This window comes from Dermacentor albipictus, chromosome 6, assembly GCF_038994185.2.
Source record: "Dermacentor albipictus isolate Rhodes 1998 colony chromosome 6, USDA_Dalb.pri_finalv2, whole genome shotgun sequence".
Classification (NCBI taxonomy): Eukaryota; Metazoa; Arthropoda; class Arachnida; order Ixodida; family Ixodidae; genus Dermacentor; species Dermacentor albipictus.
In genome coordinates, this window is record NC_091826.1 from 142,304,776 (window position 1) to 142,327,917 (window position 23,142).

The 23,142-nt window shown below is 50.4% G+C and overlaps 1 protein-coding gene across 4 annotated transcripts in view; it reads right to left on the minus strand.

The window, feature by feature from the left end:
* LOC139061386 (EGF domain-specific O-linked N-acetylglucosamine transferase-like) overlaps positions 1 to 23,142 on the minus strand; it is a 309,778-nt gene that overhangs the window by 150,336 nt on the left and 136,300 nt on the right. For all 4 annotated transcript variants that reach the window (XM_070541374.1, XM_070541372.1, XM_070541375.1 and 1 more), the window contains one exon: positions 3,751 to 3,854. In XM_070541374.1, the coding sequence (XP_070397475.1) occupies positions 3,751 to 3,854 (104 nt within the window). The remainder of the gene's footprint in view (positions 1 to 3,750; positions 3,855 to 23,142) is intronic.

Genomic DNA, 23,142 nt, shown 5'->3' on the forward strand with positions numbered 1-23,142 from the left:
TAAGACAAGTTATTCACAGCAGCATAACACAGTTTCTTCATCTTTAAAGATTAAAGCTTTTCTTTTTTTTCATTTACACTATTTACTACCGAGTGTGAAAATGTCTAAATAAAGACAAGCTCCATGATTGCTGGCAAAAAATGCAAAACCATTGCTTGGTGCGAGCACATGTACTACAAGAAGCCTTGCTAGCCTCTGCAGCGTTGCCTGCCAAGTATGACGCAACAGTTTTGGAGCGATTTCTGAGCGATTTCCACAAACAGCCATGACTAGCTGCTGCTGTACCACAAACCAATCCAGGCCTGCCCAAGCTTTTGCACTAGACATGCTCAGTCTGCTGTCTATTTATTGTGTCAGTCACCAAAACATATTCTTTGCATTGAATAACCTCAGTCTACAAAGGAACGCATTCAGAGTTATCTTTGCAGGCATTTTGCCTTTCTGCTGCTGGCTTGCATAGTATTTTGGCTATGGGCAAACAAAAATGTGAGCCTGATTCCACGTTTCCAGTTTCATTATAGAAGGGGAACGCTCATTGAAATAAGGTATAGGCAACCAAGTTTAGTTTAATTTTATTATATCTGATTTCAGTTTATTATATCGAGGTTTAACTACACCAGTCATAAATTCTGCTTAGAGTCAGTGGTGCACACACCATTGTATTTTATGTGGCATTGTAACATTGACAGCAACTTTGAGATGTTAGGCATTCTCACTTAGCTTTGATTTGCAGAACTTGAAACTTAAATCAAGCATTGTCTAGCTGCTTCTCGCCAGCCATGTACTAACACAATAGCGTTAAGGGCCCCATGTTACAGAAAAGCGTCGGACATCACTTCAGCAAAAAGAATTTTGAAACAAATTTTGAACTACACATACCCAACCAACACTCTTCTACCACCAAATTTGCTCATACCTTGTTTTTCTTTCCTTACAAAGTTATTCCTCAAAATGTTGAGAACGGCAGCCCACAAACGAATGTCATAGAAAAAAAACAACAACAGCGCATACCTTTTAGTTAGCTTTTCTCAAACTGAAATAGCAAAAGTGCAAAACAACAACAGGAGATCAGCCAATGCAAGAGGCCGCATTTCTACCAGAAAGCTTGCCTTTATACACAGTGCTCACCGCCAGCATTTCCTGGTAAACTTTACAGTCAGAAAAGCTGCAGTTGCCGGGAAACATGAAAAGCCGTCAGGGGTCTTTGAATGCTATCGCATTCGACTATTAAAAGTGAAGCTTAAGCATCCTCCAAATTTTGAGAATGCAATACTCTTAATACTAAGAGATGTAAGGTACAATTTAATTATATAGCCATGAGAACTTGCATTCACACTCATTCAAGAAATTCTCGATGAACAATACTGAACAGCTTTGAGAACCCACAGATGGGCTCAGTGAAAGTTAAAACAGTCATCTACCAAAGAACTGCTTGCTGGATGACTCAAATAGGTTGGCTGTACCTTACACAAAGCATGGAATGTCTGAACAACTGAATGCCACAGAAAAGAGTGTGATGTTCCACAGATATTAAATTATGTTTTTCTTAAGCGCCTGAAGATTCACAAGTGGAAAAAAAATGTTGCCACCAATGACCGGAAAATAAAGTGAACTTGATAGTTGCCAGTAATTTTAGAGCAGTTATTGTTAAACAGGAGCTGCAAAAGCTTCCCAATGTCAACTCTAAAAAAGCATAGCTTATGAAGGTTTGGCAAAAATAACAATTTCAGCAACTTCATAATTATCAGCAATTGTTTTAACTAGAGTGCACATCTTCTTCTTAGTATCCCAATAATGTCACTTTAATGAGCACACTAGAAGCAGTGCAAAACTGAGCTGCCTACTTCGTACGATTTAATTTTCGCCATACTGCTGACTTGACTGTCCTGCCATCGCGCCATAAATGTTCCAACTTATGCCTGTTTCACAAGCTTTGTCACACCAATTCATGTTTAAAAGATGAACTACTGCTTCAACCGAACCATATTTCTTCTCGCAGTAATATCGCTTCGAAGTGAGTGTTGCCACAAGTCGCCCTACCACGCATTATGATTCTTTTATCCTCTGGACCAGCATTGAATTAAAGGGCCCCTGAAACGGTTCGGACAAATTTTGTAGGCGCATAGGGTACAGCTTAAGTAGAACATTCGCACCACAATTTAAGTGAAGCGTTACGTATTAATGGAGTCACAAGCGATTAGAAGTTACCCTCCTCCCTAGCCATGCCTTTCCTCCTCAACTCGCTCGCCGAGCGAGCGGCGCTAAGCTCCGCCTTCACTTGTCCTGCGTCACGATGCGACGTCACATCGTCCACTTCCGGTTGTTGGAGCACGCCTCCTCCCGCGCGAGACCTCTCCGCTGGCCGCTTGGCCGTCGACCGAGAGCCATCGAAGCAGCGTGCGTTGCGAGCATTCTGTCGTAGCGCCGAAGGTGGCCGGTATTCCGGTAACCACAGGCAAGCTGGTCATTTCGGCAAATGACTGGAGGCATAAACTCAAGCTGATGAAGGAACTTCAGACTAGACGTACGTGAGCAGCCTCATCGGTCTGCACGGTCCAGACACTTGTTGGCGCAGCGCTTAACCAGTCAAACGAAGCGCTAATATTGCTCTAACCAAGTGTAAAACATTTTAAACATTTATAAGAACAACGTTTTGATGATTACACTCCTGCGAAAAATACACACCAGCAGCAAAAAAGAATGCACTTCGTTGCTGCTACTGTGTATGGTTGAGCTCTGTGCCACCAGGTGGCTGCACCGTGCAGACCATTCACATTTACCTTTCTGCTCATCTCATGGCTCATCCCGGCACAGTCAAGCGGCCAGACCCTGTCCCCTTGCGCTTGTGTTTGCCCTAATACCGGACTTGCGAAACGCTATTGCGTTATTAATCTTCCGCTGTAAAGTGACGGCCACAAACCCACAAATCCTGGCGCCTATCGGATAGCCGCAGTCCGATGCGCAGCAGCCAGTTCGCTCGTATGCTGCCTTGCAGAGGGACACGATTTCGCAACTTCACATCTTTCCAGTCGCTACGTCTGCAGCCCACAACGCAACAAAGGCGATTCATCGTGCTCACGAAAAGACTGATCGACACTGACGGCGGGGCTCTCGTCAAAGACTGAGCACGTTGTAACACAAGCAGACGACACTTGCTGTGTGCCGGAAGTGCTCAAGTGTACTAAAAAACTATTCTTGTGTATTCTCTTTAAGTTATTTTCTTTTTACAAAAACAAGGTAACTAACATTCCAACTATTACGAGCATCATTTGTTCACCATAAAGTTGGAAAAATTATCGACCACGCGCCCTGGTCAGCCAATCAGATAGCTCGCCCATGTGACGTCATATGGGTTATTTGTATCATATGGGTAGGGGCGACTTAAAATTCCGCCGAGCAGTGCGCTGCGATCGACAGCGATGTGCATTTTTAAAACCTTATAATAAATTACACGCTTTACGCAGAGCACTTAGATGTGTCAATTAATGATCAGAAGGCCCTACTCTAACGACTCAGTACGTTTGTAGAAAATCGCCAAAATCGTTTCAGGGTCCCTTTAAACCAGCTTCCTTCTTCCACTGCTACCATCACTGTCGGAGAAACCTTAAAAAATGCAGCTACTGATATTTTGTAACTCCCCTCCTCTCTGTGATGCCTTCAGGCCCCGAGACTATGAAAATAAACAAATAAATAAATAGATAAAAAGATAAATAAATAAATAAATGTACTATTGCATTAGGTTAGCCTCACCGTGTCCCAGATGAGGATGTCGAAATCCCCAGCGAGGCTATTGTTGAAGTGCATGGTCAGGTAGAGGTTGAGGAAGTCGCAGAAGTGGTGGTACATGTTCACAGCTAGAAACAAAATGGACGAGTGCAAATCAAAACATTGTATAACAGCAAACATTCCAAGGGAAATGAGAATGTAAAGATGCCACAAGAAAAAGTACCCGTACACAATTACAAGCACTAAAGCAACATTAGGTTGGACAGCTTGAAAAGAACACTATGCCGGCAACAAAAAAGCAAGCTTCTTTTTTTGTCATTACTGCACACAAATGAATAATGAAAAAAGAAATGTAGAAAAGGCATCAGCAAGCTAGTCACTGAAACCAATTGAATTATGAATTGAATTTTTGGGTTTTACGTGCCAAAATCACAATCTGATTATGAGGCCCGCCGTAATAGGGGACTTTGGATTAATTTTGGCCAAAGGAGATTTTTAACGTGCCCCTAATGCATAGGACATGGCCATTTTTGCGTTTCACCCTCATCTAAATGCGGCTGGTATTTGATCCCGCGACCTTGTGCTAAGCAGCACAACACCTACGCAACATGCTAAGCCACCGCGGTGGGTTAATGACTGAAACCAGCTGCTAATCAGTGGCATAGGCTAATTTTTATATTGCACCAACCTCTTTTGTTTTTCATTTCATTTCATTTTATTACCTTAAATGCTCCAATAAATGGAGCGTTACATAGGGGGTGGCAAGAATAAAAATACATAATTACAATACCAGGAAGTTTTTTACATTTTCGATGAAGTTCGATGGGCACATAATGAGAGCAACGTCGTTAGGAAGGCCGTTCCAGTCTGCAGCTGTGCGAGGAAAAAAAGAAACGTGACAGTGCGCGAGCATGGACGGGCAACCTGTAGCTGATGGCTGGTGCGGTGAGATATGCGTGTAGGAGGAAGGATATAAGGTGCGATGCGCATAGGGCTATGAAAGAATTCGTGAAATAATGATAGGTTGGCAATGCGACGACGGAGCGATAAGGGGGATAATGCGGATGCAGTTTTCAGGGAGGAAACGCTGATATCAAAGGAATATGACGAGTGGATGAAACGAGCGGCGCGATTTTGTACAGATTCAAGATCATTAATTAGGTATGGCTGATGAGGATTCCAAATAGGCAATGCAAATTCTAGTTTTGACCTGACAAATGATTTGTAGGCTAACAATTTTACATGTTGAGGAGCATGATGTAGACGGCGTTTTAGAAATCCTAACGTCCTGTTCACGGATGATATTAGGTTAGTAACATGAGGATTCCAGGAAAGATCGCTCGAAAGTGTTACTCCTAAATACCTATACGAATGAACTAGTTCTACCGGAACTTCAGAGATTACGTAAGGAAATACGAGAAAATTACGGCGACGGTGAATGGACAAATATTTACATTTACACGGGTTAAGTTCCATTAGCCACTCGTTACACCAGTCCTGGACAGCATTAAGATCACTTTGAAGAGAAGATTGGTCAGCGGTGGAAGTAATGGTACGATATATCACACAGTAATCCGCGAGCATACGTATGCTAGATGTTACATTTAATGGTAAATCATTTATGTACATTAGGAAAAGTAGCGGGATGAGCACGGATCCCTGCGGGATGCCTGATGTTACAGAGACTGAATTAGAATTCCTATTATTAATGGTGACGAATTGTGAACGATTAGTCAAGAATTCTTCAATCCACTTTTTCTTGTTATTCCATCTTTATAGCAGGTCTAAGAACATGCTGAGGCTGAAAGTGAGCATGTCCTGATGAGGTTGTTAGCCCCTGTTAAATGCCTGCAGAAAATCAGCTTCTACATGTCGCAGTTCAACAAACAGTATTGCAACACAACATGAAGCTGCATATTGAGACGTGTACTTGTTTATCTTTTCTGCGTGACCGCTTGTCACCGCCTAACAAATGCTATCGCACCTCGGAGGATGCCCCAACATGTGCCGGAAGTTTCTGGAATGTTATCGATGGTTCCATCTGCTGTCTGTCACCGAACCTTGTGTAATCTGATTGCATGTATGCGGGACGCTAATGGTGTGGAACTTTGTGGAAGGCGCGCAGGTCCCGGCGGTTGCTTTGGAGCGTTCGGAGACTGATGTGTGGGAGCCAACACGCTTGGCCTGCTGATTGGATTTTCGCCGATCGCCGGCTGTGTTTGCCGCTATCGTTGTGCTTTGACTGTAGCTTATTCTTGAGGGCGCAGGTTCGCCCAATAAAACACTAGTTCAGCCATCCACAGTTTTGCTGCTTTCTTCGCCTTCACTACCGCGTGACATCTGGGGGAGGTGCTCGTTCGTTCATGTGCCAGACGCCCCCGACAAGCCGTGATCCAAGCCCGGACCACAAAGACAAAACCAACGTCGTCTCGGATCATCTAGCAAGCCGCCGACTGCTACGGCTACCCCCGAAACATGGACTTCTACCTGAGACGATCACGAAGATCCTGGCCAAGATAACCCCAATGGCTGCCCCAGTGTCCCCCATTATCCTGCAACAACCTCGGGACCCACTGACCTTCCATGGATCAGTGACTGAAGACCCGGAATCCTGGCTGGAGACCTACGAACGAATCCCGACTTTCAACAACTTGGACTCTGACTGCAAGCTGCGGCATGTATACTTCACCTTAGAAGATGCCGCCAGAACTTGGTTTGAGAACCGGGAGTCGACCCTGACAACATGGGACCTGTTCCGTAACGGCTTCCTGCGCCCCGTTACGAGCGTCATGCGCAAGGAAAGGGTTGAAGCTATGCTGGAAGCCCGAGTGCAGCTACCTAACGAGAACGTTGCCATCTTTACGGAAGAAATGAACCCTCTGTTTCATAATGCTGACCCGGATATGCCCGAGGAGAAGAAACTCCGCCTACTCATGCGTGGTGTGAAGGAAGAACTTTTTGACGGAATGATACAAAGCCCACCGAAGACAGTCGAAGAGTTTCTTCGCGAGGCCACCAACATCGAGAAGACACTCCAAATGCTGAACCGGCAATTCAACCACCGCACAAACTTTACAAACTACGCCGGAGTTCAACCACTGGCCACTGACGATCTGCGCAGGACTATCAGAGCGGTTGTATGGGTAGAGCTACAGAAGTTGTAACCAAGGTCGCAGCCTCAAGTGGCCTCAATCGCCGAAATTGTTAAAGGGGTTCAGCGATCGCTTGGAATTCCTGAGGTGCAACCATAATCGCCGCAGCCCCAGCTGGAAGAGATGACCTATGCCACCGTCACCCGCTGTCAATGTACCCCTACGCGACTGCACCAGGGCCCTGTAACGCCACAATTCTGACGTCTACCGCAGCCGCCGCCAGCACGCCCACCTGTCACCCAGCGCAGCTACACAAAGAAGACGAACATTTGGCGCACCTCTGACCACCGCCCACTCTACTACCATTGCAGGGAAGCAAGTCACATTTACCGCCGGTGTCCTTACTGGGAGATGGGACTGCGAGGGTTCGCCGTCAATGCACCGCGCCCACAGCAAGGTGAACGCCCACATGACATCGCCGATTACCTGGCCACCACTCAGCGGAGCCCTCAACGCCTCAACGACCCTCCCGTTCACCATCACAAGGCCACTACCTGTCGCCAATGGTACACTGCTCCAGCCTGTGGCTGATCCGTCAGCCCATATCTGGAAAACAAAAAGCACCAACCGATGGAGGTGCGGTTGCTGTTTGTCGAAATGAGGAAGATCCTCCGCCGCCATCAAAGACACCATCTAAACGACATAACAATGACATGCTGCCATCAAGACAAAGCCTGAAAGCAAAGAATGCACCGACGAAGGACCTGACGACACAATGTACAAGCCACAGGTCAGTGCGACACAGCCGTAATCCGACGCCAAGACCTAACTGCAACGCAAGACAAAGAACCACCGATCTTGGCGTGCTTCTCGACAGCCATGGAGTCACCACTTTAGTGAATACAGGACCTGGCTACTCTGTCATGAGCAGACCACTGTCACCCAGTTGAAGAAGGTCAAGACTGCATTGGAAGGCCCTCAAATTTGGACTGCTGGAGAACACCGAATAATGCCAATTGGAATCTGCACCGCAAGAATTACAGTTCAAGACCGGATCTACGGTTCGTTATCCTCCAACCGTATTCATGAGACGTCATTCTCGGCATGGATTTCTTGAACCAACATGGTGCAATCATTGACCTGAAGTCGAAGTCGATAATGCTGTTGGAAGATCAAGCGATACTGCCGGAGAGCTGTCGTAGTCACCACGCCGTGAGTGTGCTCGAAGATCAGGTCAGCATCCAGCCCCACTCCAGCACTGTCATTTCTGTCGGCACCAAAGCACCTGCAGAGGTATAAGGCATTATCGAGAGTGCCCAACGTCTACTGCTCGAACATGCAATTTGCGTCGCAAAAGGGATCGTTCGACTGCACGGAGGAAAAACGAAAGTGTTGCTGACAAACTTCAGCCAAAAGTTCAAGCACATCAACAAGGGCACGACGATCGCACACATAGAGGAAATTCTGGAGACCAGCAGAGCGTTTGCCCTCTTAGATTCTACTGCATCTATCCCGCGACCGTAGTTCTCGCACTAGACTTCGACATAAATCCAAGTCTCCCCATGATTAAGCAGTACCAGCTGAAAAGTCTGCTCCAACAATACTTTTGCTCCAACGATACTACTGCTTTTCAACGTCATCGAGGATTTGACAAACACCCGTCGCAAAGCACCACATAATAACCGAAGAGTGCGCTTGACCACTCCGTCAGAGCCCTTACCGAGTTTGGACGCAAGAACGTGAAGCTATAAGACAACAAGTCAATGAAATGCTGTGCGACGACATCATCCAGCCGTAGAAAAGCCCATGGGCATCTCCCGTTGTCTTGGTGAAAAAAAGGGCGGAAGCCTACGTTTCTGCGTCGATTATCGTCGACTGCACAAGATCACTAAGGACGTATACCCCTTCCCACGGATAGACGACGCACTGGATCGGCTCTGCGACGCTAAATACTTCTCGTCGATTGATCTCAAGTCTGGCTACTGGCAAATAGAAGTCGACGAGAGAGATCGCGAAAAGACCGCCTTCATCACGCCAGACGGCCTCTACGAGTTCAAGGTCATGCCATTCGGACTCTGCTCGGCGCCTGCAACATTCCAGCGCGTCATGGACACGGTGTTAGCAGGATTGAAGTGGCAGACCTGTCTTGTTTACTTCCATGACATTGTCGTCCTTGCCGGAAATTTCGACGATCACCATAGGTGGCTTGCAACAGTACTAGAGGTTATCAAGTAATCAGGGCTCACTCTGAAGCCAGAAAAGTGCCGCTTCGCTTACGGTGAGCTTCTGTTCCTGGGCCACATCATCAGCAAATCTGGAGTCCGCCCTGACCCACAGAAGACAGCCACCATCGCCAAGTTCCAGCAGCCCACCAACAAGAAGGCAGTGCGTAGATTCCATGGCATGTGTGCCTGTTACAGGCGCTTTGTCAAAGACTTTTCATGCATCGCTGAGCCGTTGACGCATCTAACTAAATGTGAGGTCAACTTCAAGTGGGAAACGCCGCAGGGCGCCGCATTTGAAGAACTCAAATGATGCATGCAGTCACCACTGGTACTTGCACACTTCGAGGAGTACGCCGATACAAAAATCCATGCTAATGCCAGTAGCCTAAGCCTCGGTGCCGTTCTAGTCCAGAGGAAGAACAGACTTGAACGGGTGGTAGCTTATGCTAGTCAGTTGCTGTCAAAAGCAGAAGGCGATTATTCTACGACCAATTATTCTACGACCGACGCCATCATTTGCGCTACAGCGAAAATCCGCCCTTACCTATATTGCAGGCCATTCAAAGTCATCAGCGACGATCACGTGTTGTGTTGGCTAGCGAACTTAAAGGACCTTTCAGGACGGCTGGTGCAGTGGAGCCTTAGACTGCAAGAATTTATTATCACTGTAACCTACAAGTTCGGAAGAAAACACTCTGATGCCGTTTGCCTATCACGCGCCCCCATTGACCAGCAGCCACAAGATGACGAGGATGACGATGCCTTCCTTGGAATAATAAGCTCGGAAGACTTCGCTCAACAGCAACGAGCAGATCCGGAGATAAAAAGCCTCGCTAAGTATTTGGAAGGACACACCGACATTGTCCCTACGACATTTAAGCCAGGATTGTCTTCGTTCTCGCTTCAAAACAACCTACTCGTAAAGAACTTCTCACCAATCTGCGCCAACTACCTTCTTCTTGTTCCCTCAGCGCTGCGTCCAAAAGTTCTGCACGCCCCACATGACAATCCAACCACTGGTCACCTCGGATTCTCCCGGAAATGATCAAGGATACAGGAAAAGATTTACTGGTTGCGCCTGACCGCCGACATTGCCCGTTACGTCAAAACATGCCGAGACTGTCAGCGGCGCAAGACATCACCGACAAGGCCAGCGCGAGTACTAGAGCCGATCGAGCCTCCTTGCCGACCATTTCAGCAGATTGGGTGGATTTGTTGGGGCCCTTTCCTATGTAAACAACCGGAAATAATGGATCATCGTTGCGATGGACTACCTCACCCGCTTTGCTCGGTCACGCACTTCGCTCGGCTGAAAGAAAAGCTCTGCCGAAAGGTAGCGCAGCTGAAGTGGCGAAATATTTCGTCGAGAACATCCTGCTGCGACATGGTGCCCCAGAAGTCCTCATCACCGACAGAGGAACGGCCTTCACAGAGGAGCTCACCCAAGCCATTCTGCAGTACAGTCAGACAAGGCACAGGAGGACAACTGCCTACCACCCACAGATGAATGGTCTTACGGAGCGCCTGAATAAGACCCTCGCCGACATGCTAGCCATGTATGTCGACGTCGAACACAAGACCTGAAATGCTGTGCTGCCATACATAACCTTTGCTTATAGTATGGCGGTGCAAGAAACAACACAGATTACGCCGTTCGAGCTGGTTTTACGGCAGAAACCCAATGACCACTCTTGATGCCATGCTGCTGCTCGTCACCGACGAAGAGAACCTTGACGTCGCTACCTACCTCCAGCGCGCCGAAGAAGCCCGACAGCTCACCTGCATACTGATCAAGAACCAGCAGAGTACCGACAGCTGACACTACAACCTCCAACAACGCTACGTCAAGTGCCAGCCCGGTGACTGCGTTTGGATTTGGACCCCGATACGCTGACGAGAACTGAGTGAGAAACAATTGCAACGCTATTTCGGACCTTACAAGATCCTCTGACGTAGTGGCGAACTGGACTATGAGGTCGTGCCAGACCGCATTTCGCATTCACAGCAGCGCTGCACACGATCTGAAGTGGTCCACGTGGTGCGTCTTAAGCCCTTTTACGCACGCTGACGAACTTCTTCATTTTGTTGTTTCTTTGAACTGGGTGTTTAGTTTATTACTTTCATTTGTTTGCAGCATTGGGTCAATGCTTTTTTTAGGAGGGGGTATTGACGCATGTACTTGTTTATCTTTTCTGCGTGACCGCTTGCCACCGCATAACAAATGTTATCGCATGGCGCAGGATGCGCCTGCTTGTGTCGGAGGTTTCTGGAATGTTATTGATGGTTCCATCCGCTGTCTGTCCCTGAACCTTGTGTAATCTGATTGCACGTATGCACCATGCGAATGGTGTGGAACTTTGTGGAAGGCGCACAAGTCCCGGCGATTGCTTTGAAGCGTTTGGCGCCTGATGTGTGGGAGCCGATGCGCGTGGCCTGCTGATCGGATTTTCACCGATCGCCGACTGTGTTCGCCGCTATCATTGTGCTTTGAGTGTAGCCTATTTTCGAGGGCGCAGGTTTTCCCAATAAAACACTAGTCTCGCCATTCACAGTTGTGCTGCTTTCTTCACCGTCACTACCACATGACAATATCATAAAATAGTCTGAATAACAGAAAAGAATGGCTGAAGAATTCGATAGCTTGGTGCAGTTTAAGTTAGATTGGAAAGGTTGGGGGAAAAAAAGTTGATAAACAATGCTGTTTGAGTGAAGCTACGGACAAGGCAGCTGAAATGTTTTCTGCTAAGTTCAACAAGCTTTTGGCAAAGGTTGCTCATCACGACACACAAAAGGTGTCAAAAACATCTGAAGAGCTAAGATAAAAATTAGCTGCAACATTAAACAAAATAGTTCAGTTGAAAGACACTGGAAACCATTGAAGTGTACACGCAGCGTAGGATTATTGAAACACATGAAATTCGTTAGGTGCCTAACGATGAATTATAACGCACATTGACAGAAGTCAGCTTGAAGCCACAGTTTCCAGCATCGAAACACGAAGAAGTTGAAGCGGCACAGTGACTACAAGCACAGTTTGACAGAATTGTATCAATCCTTGTTCACTCCAGGAAGAAGACTAGAGACACATGGCTCTCAGAAAGAAAAGCATTAAAGCGTGATAACAATTTCATCAATTAAAATATGACAAGAAACTAGAAGCGGCTGTTTTGGCAACAGCTTGCCAAGCAGGAAGACTACCATTACGTATGTATGCAGAACGGACGAATACTAATCACGAAACCTGTAGGCACGCTGAAAAAACACATCAGGACAGAAGGGGATCTTATTTTCACGACGTAATGGCTACATTTCATAGCTCAAGGGACTGCAACGCTCATGTAAATGCTAAGAGAGGATGAAGGGTTGCATGTAAATCTAAATCTGCTGGATATAAATACATGCAGTTTGAAAAAAGAATTGAGATGAAGTATGTTTATGTTTAGAACAAGCAGTTATTCCGACTGACGGTATTGTTTTAACCGAAATCAATGTAGACATGCCTTCAGTGAATAAATACAACCTTAATGGTTATAGCAGGTATGTGTGGTACAGGGAGAATAGGAAACATGGAGGTGTAGTTGTGTTCGAGCATGATGAATCGAATAGCATACAAGTAATTTTTAACCATTCGGAAGTGGTGGGACTGTCTATAAGTAAACAAGATTGGGATTATACATTATAGATGATATACAGGCCCCCTAATATGAACGACAATGTTTTTCCAGACAAACTATGTATGTTTTTTCAAAGAACATGAATGAAGTGCAGTTAGTTTTAGTTGGAGACATTAACACAGACACAATGAAGGAATTTGGTCTAGTTGTAATGAATTACCTCAATTTATTAGCAGAATTTGGCCTAGAGCATGTTATTGAAGAATATGTGCGAGAGGAATACCTTGGTTTGAACATGACAATATCCTGCACAGGTCACATTATTGACACGTGTACTTATCTTTATCGGGCGACCACGTTTCGCCGCTTAACAACTGTAATCGCACAGCGAGGGATGCGCCTGAATGTATCCGATGTTTCTGGAAAGTTATCGATGCTTCTACCCGGCTGTCTGTTGTCGCCGAACCTTGTGTTATCTGATTTCATCGCGTAACGCGAATGGTGTAGAACTTTGTGGAAGGCACGCGGGTCCGAACGATTAGTCGGGAACATTCGACGAGTGCTCTATAAAATCCGACGCGCTTGACCCGCTGATCAGATTTTCGACGATCGCCGACTGTGTTCGCCGCTATCGTAGTCCTTTAAGTGTAGCCTGTTTTGTGGGCACAGGTTCGCCCAATAAAAGCTAGCTTTGTCTTTCACAGTACTGCTACTGTGTTCTCTCTTTACCGTCACTACCACGTGACATCTGGTGGAGGTGCTTGTGCGTTCATGTACCGAACGCCCCCGCAAAGCCGCGATCCAAGTCCGAAGCCCGAGGACAAAACCAACGTCGACCAAGACCAGCCACCAGCCAACCAAGACCAGCGAGCTAGCCGCCGGCTGCAAGGACTGCCCCCAGAGCACGGACTCCTACCTGAGACGAGCAGGAAGATTGCCACCAAGTCCTCCCCAATGGCAGCCCCAGCATCCCCCGTCGTGCTGCAGCAGCCCAGGAAACCCCCACGTTCCGCGGTTCAACATTCGAGGACCCGGAAACCTGGCTCGAGACGTACAGTGGTGAGCAGCCTTGTCTAGAGCGCGGCGACGGGTGCTCTGCGGAGCAAATCAGCGCCACCTAAAGTTACGCTCCGGGTTTGAGCTATGCGTCTCGTGCGCATGCGCGGCCTAAATAAAGCGGTGCTTGCTCGTGGGTTCTCGGCCTCAGTGCTTGCGCTTCAGTCCGCCAGGGACGCGCTGAATGATATGTAACAGCGGCCAGAAAACCAACGCGTTTCGCGCGAATCACGAGGCGGCTAGGCAAGCATGTGCAAGTGATATCGGGTGATCGCGCGTTTCTGAAGCACGTCCAAGTGATAGCGGGTGATCGCGCGTTTCAGGCGCAGACCAGGCTAAGAGTGCGAGAATTGGGCCTATATGGTTGTTTGGTGTCTATTTTCGTCGCCTACTTTCGTCGGCTGTCGCCCTCAGCTAAATATCCAGTGCAGATACACGCCGAAAGACATTATGGCCGCGGCGAGTGGTGCCTGCGCAGGAATGCGCGGTGATCTGCTATCACTCGCGCTTGCTTGCCTGGCCGTCTCGTTACACTCGTGAAACACGGCGGCATGGCGACGCCCTCGCCACCGTCACAGCGTCACAATTGCAGGCAGCGCGTCCCTGGCGGCACGAGACGAACTCGCAAGGCGGTGGCTGGACAAGGAAGCGATGAGCAGGCATGCCTCGGTTTCTGCCGCGCATGCGCGCGGGACGCATAACTCAAACCCAGAGCGCAACGTTAGGTGGCGCTGACTTACTCCGCAGAGCACCGTCGGCGCGCTCTAGACAAGGCTGCTCACCACTGTACGAGAGGGTCGCTGCATTTAACAGCTGGAACAGCGACGACAAACTGCGACATGTCTTCTTCGCATTGGAAGACGCTGCCAGGACGTGGTTCGAGAACAGAGAAGCCACGTTAACGACCTGGGACCTTTTCCGAAGCGCCTTCCTGAAGACATTCACAAGCGTCGTTCGCCGAGAACGAGCCCAAGCACTACTGGAAACCCGAGTGCAGCTGCCCAACGAGACCACGGCGCTTTTTACAGCAGAAATGAGCCGCCTGTTCCGCCACGCCGACCCGGAAATGTCCGAGGAAAAGAAAGTCCGGCTACTAATGCGTGGTGTTAAGGAGGAACTTTTCGCCGGTATGGTACGAAACCAGCCGAAGACTGTCGACGAGTTTCTTCGCGAGGCCACTAGCATCGAGAAGACACTCGAGATGCGAAACCGGCAATTCGACCGCCGCACCAACGCTACAAACTATGCCGGAGTTCAATCACTGGCCTCCGAAGACCTGCGCGAGGCTATCAGGGCAGTCGTACGAGAGGAGCTTCAGATCTTCCCGTCGTCGCAGCCTCAAGTGGCCTCGATCGCTGACATCGTCAAAGATGAGGTTCAGAGGTCGCTTGGAGTTCCGGAGGTGCAACCTCAATTACCGCAACCCCAACCCGAAGCGATGACCTACGCCGCCGTCGTACGCCGTCAAGGCCCACCTCAGCGACCGCGCCAGGGCCCTGTAACGCCGCAATTCCGTCGACGACCGCCGCCGCCGCCGACAGCGCGCCCACCCGTCGCCCAGCGGAGCTACCCGAGGAAGACCGACGTTTGGCGCGCTCCTGACCACCGCCCACTCTGCTACCACTGCGGGGAAGCGGGTCACGTCTACCGCCGATGCCCATACCGCGACATGGGACTGAGAGGGTTCGCCGTGAACGCGCCGCGTCCAAAGCTTGGAGAGCGCCCACGTGACATCGCCGACTACCTCGCCGCTACTCAATGGAGCCCTCGACGACCGTCCCGTTCGCCGTCACCAGGCCGCTACCTGTCGCCGCAGCGCCGACCATACACCGGCCCAGCGCGGGGCCGCTCTGCGAGCCCATATCCGGAAAACTAAAAGCACCAACCGATGGAGGTGCGGTTGCTGTTCGTCGAACTGACGAAGATCCTCCGCCATCGACGAACATGACGAAGAAATCATCTCGACGACCTAATGACGACACGCCGCCGTCCCGAAGAAGTCGCGAAGCCAACACTACACCGACGAAAGACGACTTGACGACGCAACGTTCCAGCTTCAGTTCAACACGACGCAGCCGTGATCCGACGCCAAGACCCAACTGCAACGCCAGACAAAGAACCACCGACCTCGACGTACTTCTAGACGGCCACGCAGTCACTGCCTTAGTCGACACAGGGGCCGATTACTCTGTAATGAGTGGACACATCACCGCCCAGTTAAAGAAGGTTAAGGCTGCATGGGAGGGTCCCCAAATTCGGACCGCTGGAGGACACCTCATTACGCCGACTGGAATCTGCACGGCAAGAATTACCGTTCATGACCGTACTTACCCTGCCACCTTCGTTATCCTGCAACAGTGTTCGCGAGACGTCATTCTCGGAATGGACTTCCTGAACCAACACGGCGCAATCATTGACCTGAAGTCGAAGTCCATAACGCTGTCGGAAGATCGAGCGATACCACCGGAGAGCTCTAGTAGTCACCGTGCCTTAAGTGTGCTCGAAAGTCAAGTCAGCATCCCGCCTCGCTCCAGCATTGTCATTTCCGTAGGCACCAAAACGCCTGCCGACGTAGAAGGCGTCATCGAGGGTGACCAACGTCTACTGCTAGACCGTGAAATTTGCGTCGCAAGAGGGATCGCTCGACTGCATGGAGGGAAAACTGAAGTGTTGCTGACAAACTTCAGCCAGGAGTTCAAGCAGATCAACAAGGGCACGACGATCGCGTACATCGAAGAAATTGTGGAAACCAGTAATGCGTTTGTCCTCTCGGATTCCGCCGCATGTAGCCCCACGACCATGGTTCCCGAACCAGACTACGACATTAATCCAAGTCTCCCAGTGATTAAGCAACAGCAGCTCAGAAGTCTGCTCCGACGATACAAAGGCTGCTTTTCGATGACATCGAGGATTCGACAAACACCAGTCGCCAAGCATCGCATAATCACCGAGGAGTATGCTCGACCACTCCGCCAGAGCCCTTACCGAGTTTCGCCGCGAGAACGCGAAGCTATAAGAGAACAAGTCGACGAAATGCTGCGCGACGACATCATCCAGCCGTCGAAAAGCCCGTGGGCATCCCCTGTTGTGCTGGTGAAGAAAAAGGACGGAACCCTACGTTTCTGCGTCGATTATCGTCGTCTGAACAAGATCACGAAGAAGGACGTATACCCCCTTCCACGGATAGACGACGCATTGGATCGGCTCTGCAACGCTAAGTACTTCTCCTCGGTGGACCTCAAGTCTGGCTATTGGCAAATAGAAGTCGACGAAAGAGATCGCGAAAAGACCGCCTTCATCACCCCAGACGGCCTCTACGAGTTCAAGGTTATGCCATGCGGACTGTGCTCGGCGCCTGCAACGTTCCAGCGCGTGATGGACACGGTTTTAGCGGGATTGAAATGGCAGACCTGTCTCGTTTACTTGGATGACGTCGTTGTATTCGCCGGAAATTTCGACGACCACCTTAGGCGGCTTGCCACAGTACTAGAGGCCATCAAGTCGTCAGGGCTCACTCTGAAGCCAGAAAAATGCCGCTTCGCTTACGACGAGCTTCTGTTCCTAGGCCACGTCATCAGTAAATCCGGAGTACGCCCCGACCCCCAGAAAACAGCTGCCATCGCAAAGTTCCCGCAGCCCACCGACAAGAAGGCAGTGCGTAGATTCCTTGGCATGTGTGCCTACTACAGGCGCTTTGTCAAGGACTTTTCACGCATCGCCGAGCCGTTGACACGTCTAACTAAATGTGATGTTGAGTTCAAGTGGGAAACGCCGCAGGCCGACGCATTTGAAGAACTCAAACGACGCATGCAGTCGCCGCCGGTACTTGCGCACTTCGACGAGTACGCCGATACAGAAATCCATACTGACACCAGTAGCCTAGACCTCGGTGCCGTTCTAGTCCAAAGGAAGAACGGAGTCGAAGAGGTGATCTCTTACGCTAGCCGGTCGCTGTCAAAAGCGGAAAGCAACTATTCTACGACCGAAAAGGAATGCCTCGCCATCGTTTGGGCTACAGCTAAATTTCGCCCTTATCTTTATGGCAGGCCATTCAAAGTCGTCAGTGACCATCACGCGTTGTGTTGGCTAGCGAGTATAAAGGATCCTTCAGGACGACTGGCGCGGTGGAGCCTCAGACTACAAGAATACGACATCACTGTAACCTACAAGTCCGGACGAAAACACTCCGATGCCGATTGTCTATCACGCGCCCCCATTGACCCGCCGCCGCAAGATGCGGAAGATGACGACGCCTTCCTTGGCATGATAAGCGCGGAAGACTTCGCTGAACAGCAACGGGCAGACCCGGAGCTAAAAAGCCTGGTGGAATATTTGGAAGGGCACACCGACGTTGTCCCCAGGGCATTTAGGCGCGGATTATCTTCCTTCACGCTTCGAAACAATCTACTCGTGAAGAAGAACTTTTCACCAGTCCGCGCAAACTACCTTCTTGTTGTCCCGTCAGGACTTCGTCCAGAAGTATTGCACGCCCTACATGACGATCCGACCGCTGGACACCTCGGTTTTTCTCGGACACTATCGAGGATACAAGAAAAGTATTATTGGCCGCGCCTGACCGCCGACGTCGCCCGTTATGTCAGAACATGCCAGAGACTGTCAGCGACGCAAGACACCGCCGACAAGGCCAGCCGGATTACTACAGCCAATCGAGCCTCCTTGCCGACCATTCCAGCAGATCGGGATGGACTTGCTGGGACCCTTTCCGACGTCAACAACCGGAAATAAGTGGATCGTCGTGGCGACAGACTACCTCACCCGCTTCGCTGAAACTAAAGCACTGCCGAAAGGTAGCGCAGCCGAAGTGGCGAGATTTTTCTTGGAGAACATCCTGCTGCGACATGGTGCCCCAGAAGTCCTCATCACCGACAGAGGAACGGCTTTTACAGCAGAGCTCACCCAAGCCATTCTGCAGTACAGCCAGACAAGCCACAGGAGGACAACTGCCTACCATCCGCAGATGAATGGTCTCACGGAGCGCCTGAACAAAACTCTCGCCGACATGCTAGCAATGTACGTCGACGTCGAACACAAGACGTGGGACGCGGTGCTGCCGTACGTAACCTTTGCGTACAACACGGCGGTGCAAGAAACAACACAGATCCCGTTGTTTAAGCTGGTTTACGGCAGGAACCCGACGACGACGCTTGACGCCATGCTGCCGCTCGTAACTGACGAAGAGAATTTTGACGTCGCTACCTATCTCCAGCGCGCCGAAGAAGCCGGACAGCTCGCCCGCCTGCTAATCAAGAACCAGCAGAGGACCGACAGCCGACATTACAACCTCCGACGACGCTTCGTCGAGTACCAGCCCGGCGACCGTGTTTGGGTGTGGACCCCGATACGCCGATGAGGACTGAGTGAGAAACTATTGCGACGCTATTTCGGACCCTACAAGGTCATCCGACGTATTGGCGCGCTGGACTATGAGGTCGTGCCAGACGGCATTTCGCATTCACAGCGACGTCGCGCACGACCTGAAGTGGTCCACGTAGTGCGTCTTAAAACGTTTTACGGACGCTAACGAACTTTCCTTATTTTTTTTTTCTTTGCTACGAGTGCTTATTTATTACTTTCGTCTGTTTGCAGCTTCGGGTCGATGCGACTGCATGCGTCGTTTGAGTTCTTGAAATGCGTCGGCCTGCGGCGTTTCCCACTTGAACTCGACATCACATTTAGTTATCTGTGTCAGCGGCTCAGCGATGCGCGAAAAGTCCCTGACAAATCGCCTGTAGTAGGCACACATGCCAAGAAATCTACGCACTGCCTTCTTGTCGATGGGCTGCGGGAAATTTGCAATGGCAGCTGTCTTCTGTGGGTCGGGACGAACTCCAGACTTGCTGATGACGTGGCCTAGGAACAGAAGCTCATCGTAAGCGAAGCGGCACTTTTCTGGCTTCAGAGTGAGCCCTGATTACTTGATGGCATCTAGTACTGTCGCAAGCCGCCTTAGGTGATCGTCGAAATTTTCGGCGAAGACGACGACGTCATCCAAGTAAACAAGACAAGTCTGCCACTTCAATCCTGCTAACACCGTGTCCATGACGCGCAGGAATGTTGCAGGCGCCGAGCAGAGTCCGAATGGCATGACCTTGAACTCGTAGAGGCCGTCTGGCGTGATGAAGGCGGTCTTTTCGCGATCGCTCTCGTCGACTTCTATTTGCCAGTAGCCAGACTTGAGATCAATCGACGAGAAGTATTTTGCGTTGCAGAGCCGATCTAATGCGTCGTCTATCCGTGGTAGGGGGTATACATCCTTCTTTGTGATTTTGTTCAGTCGACGATAATCGACGCAGAAACGTAAGGTGCCGTGCTTTTTCTTCACCAAGACAACAGGGGATGCCCACGGGCTTTTCGACGGCTGGATGATGTCGTCGCGCAGCATTTCGTCGACTTGTTGTCTTATAGCTTCGCGTTCTCGCGGCGAAACTCGGTAAGGGCTCTGGCGGAGTGGCCGAGCATACTCCTCGGTGATTATGCGAGGCTTGGCGACTGGTGTTTGTCGAATCCTCGATGACGTCGAAAAGCAGCCTTTGTATCGTTGGAGGAGACTTTTGAGCTGCTGTTGCTTAATCACGGAGAGACTTGGATTAATATCGTAGGCTGGTTCGCGAACCATGGTCGTCGGGGTAGATGCGGCGGAATCCGAGAGGACAAACGCATTACTGGTTTCCAGAATTTCCTCGATGTACGCGATCGTCGTGCCCTTGTTGATGTGCTTGAACTCCTGGCTGAAGTTTGTCAGCAACACTTCAGTTTTCCCTCCATGTAGTCGAGCGATCCCTCTTGCGACGCAAATTTCACGGTCTAGCAGTAGACGTTGGTCACCCTCGATGACGCCTTCTAAGTCGGCAGGCGTTTTGGTGCCTACGAATATGACAATGCTGGAGCGAGGCGGGATGCTGACTTGACTTTCGAGCACACTTAAGGCATGGTGACTACTAGAGCTCTCCGGCGGTATCGCTCGATCTTCCGACAGCGTTAAGGACTTCGACTTCAGGTCAATGATTGCGCCGTGTGGTTCAGGAAGTCCATGCCGAGAATGACGCCTCGCGAACACTGTTGGAGGATAACGAAGGTGGCAGGGTAAGTCCGGTCATGAACGGTAATTCTTGCCGTGCAGATTCCAGTTGGCGTAATGAGGTGTCCTCCAGCGGTCCGAATTTGGGGACCCTCCCATGCAGTCTTAACCTTCTTCAACTGGGCGGCGATGTGTCCACTCATTACGGAGTAATCAGCCCGTGTCGACTAAGGCAGTGACTGCATGCCCGTCGAGAAGCACGTCGAGGTCGGTGGTTCTTTGTCTGGCGTTGCAGTTGGGTCTTGGCGTCGGATCACGGCTGCGTCGTGTTGAACTGAAGCTGGAACGTCGCGTCGTTAAGTCGTCTTTCGTCGGTGTAGTTTTGGCTTCCAGACTTCTTCGGGACGGCGGCGTGTCGTCATTAGGTCGTCGAGATGGTTTCTTCGTCGTCTTCGTCAGCGGCGGAGGATCTTCGTCAGTTCGACGAACAGCAACCGCACCTCCACCGGTTGCTGCTTTTAGTTTTCCGGATATGAGCTCGCAAAGCGGCCCCGGGCTGGGCCGCTGTATGGTCGGCGCTGCAGCGACGACAGGTAGCGGCCTGGTGACGGCGAACGGGACGGTCGTCGAGGGCTCCATTGAGTAGCGGCGAGGTAGTCGGTGATGTCAAGTGGGCGCTCTCCAAGCTGTGGACGCGGCGCGTTGACGGCGAACCCTCTCAGTCCCAAGTCGCGGTATGGGGATCTGCAATACACATGGCCGGCTTCTCCGCAGTGATAGCAGAGCGGGCGGTGGTCGGGGGCTCGCCAAATGTCTGTCTTTCTCGGGTAGCTGCGCTGGGCGACGGGTGGGCGTGTTGGCGGTGGCGGCGGTAGTCGACGGAATTGCGGCGTTGCAGGGCCCTGGCGTGGTCGCGGAGGGGGACCTTGACGGCGTACGACAGCGGCGTAGGTCATCGCTTCGGGCTGGGGTTGCGGTGATTGAGGCTGCACCTCCGGAACTCCAAGCGACCGCTGAACCTCATCTTTGACGATGTCAGCTATCGAGGCCACGTGAGGCTGCGACGACGGGTAGATCTTCTGAAGCTCCTCTCGTACGACTGCCCTGATAGCCTCGCGCAGGTCGTCGCAGGCCAGTGATTGAACACCGGCTTAGTTTGTAGAGTTGGTGCGGCGGTCGAATTGCCGGTTTCACATCTCGAGTGTCTTCTCGATGCTAGTGGCCTCGCGAAGAAACTCGTCGACGGTCTTCGGTGGGTTTCGTACCATATCGGCGAAAAGTTCCTCCTTTACACCACGCATTAGTAGCCGGACTTTCTTTTCCTCCGACATTTCCGGGTCGGCGTGGCGGAATAGGCGGCTCATTTCTTCTGTAAAAATCGCGGTGGTCTCGTTAGGTAGCTGCACTCGGGTTTCTAGTAGTACTTGGGCTTGGGCTCGGTCTCGGCGTAGGACGCTTGTGAATGTCTGCAGGAAGCCGCTTCGGAAAAGGTCCCAGGTCGTTAAGGTGGCTTCTCTGTTCTCGAACCACGTCCTGGCAGCGTCTTCCAAAGCGAAGAAGACATGTCGCGGTTTGTCGTCGCTGTTCCAGCTGTTAAAAGCAGCGACCCTCTCGTACATCTCGAGCCAGGTTTCCGGGTCCTCGAATGTTGAACCGCGGAACGTGGGGGGCTCCCTGGGCTGCTGCAGCACGACGGGGGATGCTGGGGCTGCCATTGGGGTGGACTTGGTGGCAATCTTCCTGCTCGTCTCAGGTAGAAGTCCGTGCTCTGGGGGCAGTCCTTGCAGTCGGCGGCTAGCACGCTGGTCTTGGGCGATGTTGGTTTTGTCCTCGGGAATCGGGCTTGGATCGCGGCTTTGCGGGGGCGTTCGGTATATGAACGCACAAGCACCTCCACCAGATGTCACGTGGTCGTGACGTCAACGAACACAGTAGCAATACTGTGAACGACAAAACTAACTTTTATTGGGCGAACCTGTGCCCACAAAACAGGCTGCACTTATAGCACAACGATAGTGGCGAACAGGCTCGGCGATCGTCGAAAATCTGATCAGCGGGTCAAGCGCGTCGGCTTTTATAGAGCAGTCGTCGAATGTTCCAGACTAATCGTTCGGACCCGCGTGACTTTCCACAAAGTTCTACACCATTCGCGTCAGGTGATGAAATCAGATATCATAAGGTTCGGCGACAACAGACAGCGGATAGAAGCATCGATAACTTTCCAGAAACGTCAGATACATGCAGGCGCGTCCGTCGCTGTGCGATTACAGTTGTTAAGCGGCGAAACATGGTCGCCCGATAAAGATAAGTACACGTGTCAATATGCTATAATGTGCCAGATGAGAAAGCACAATATGTTGTTGGAAAAGTTAAGCTCCTTGGGCTTTTTA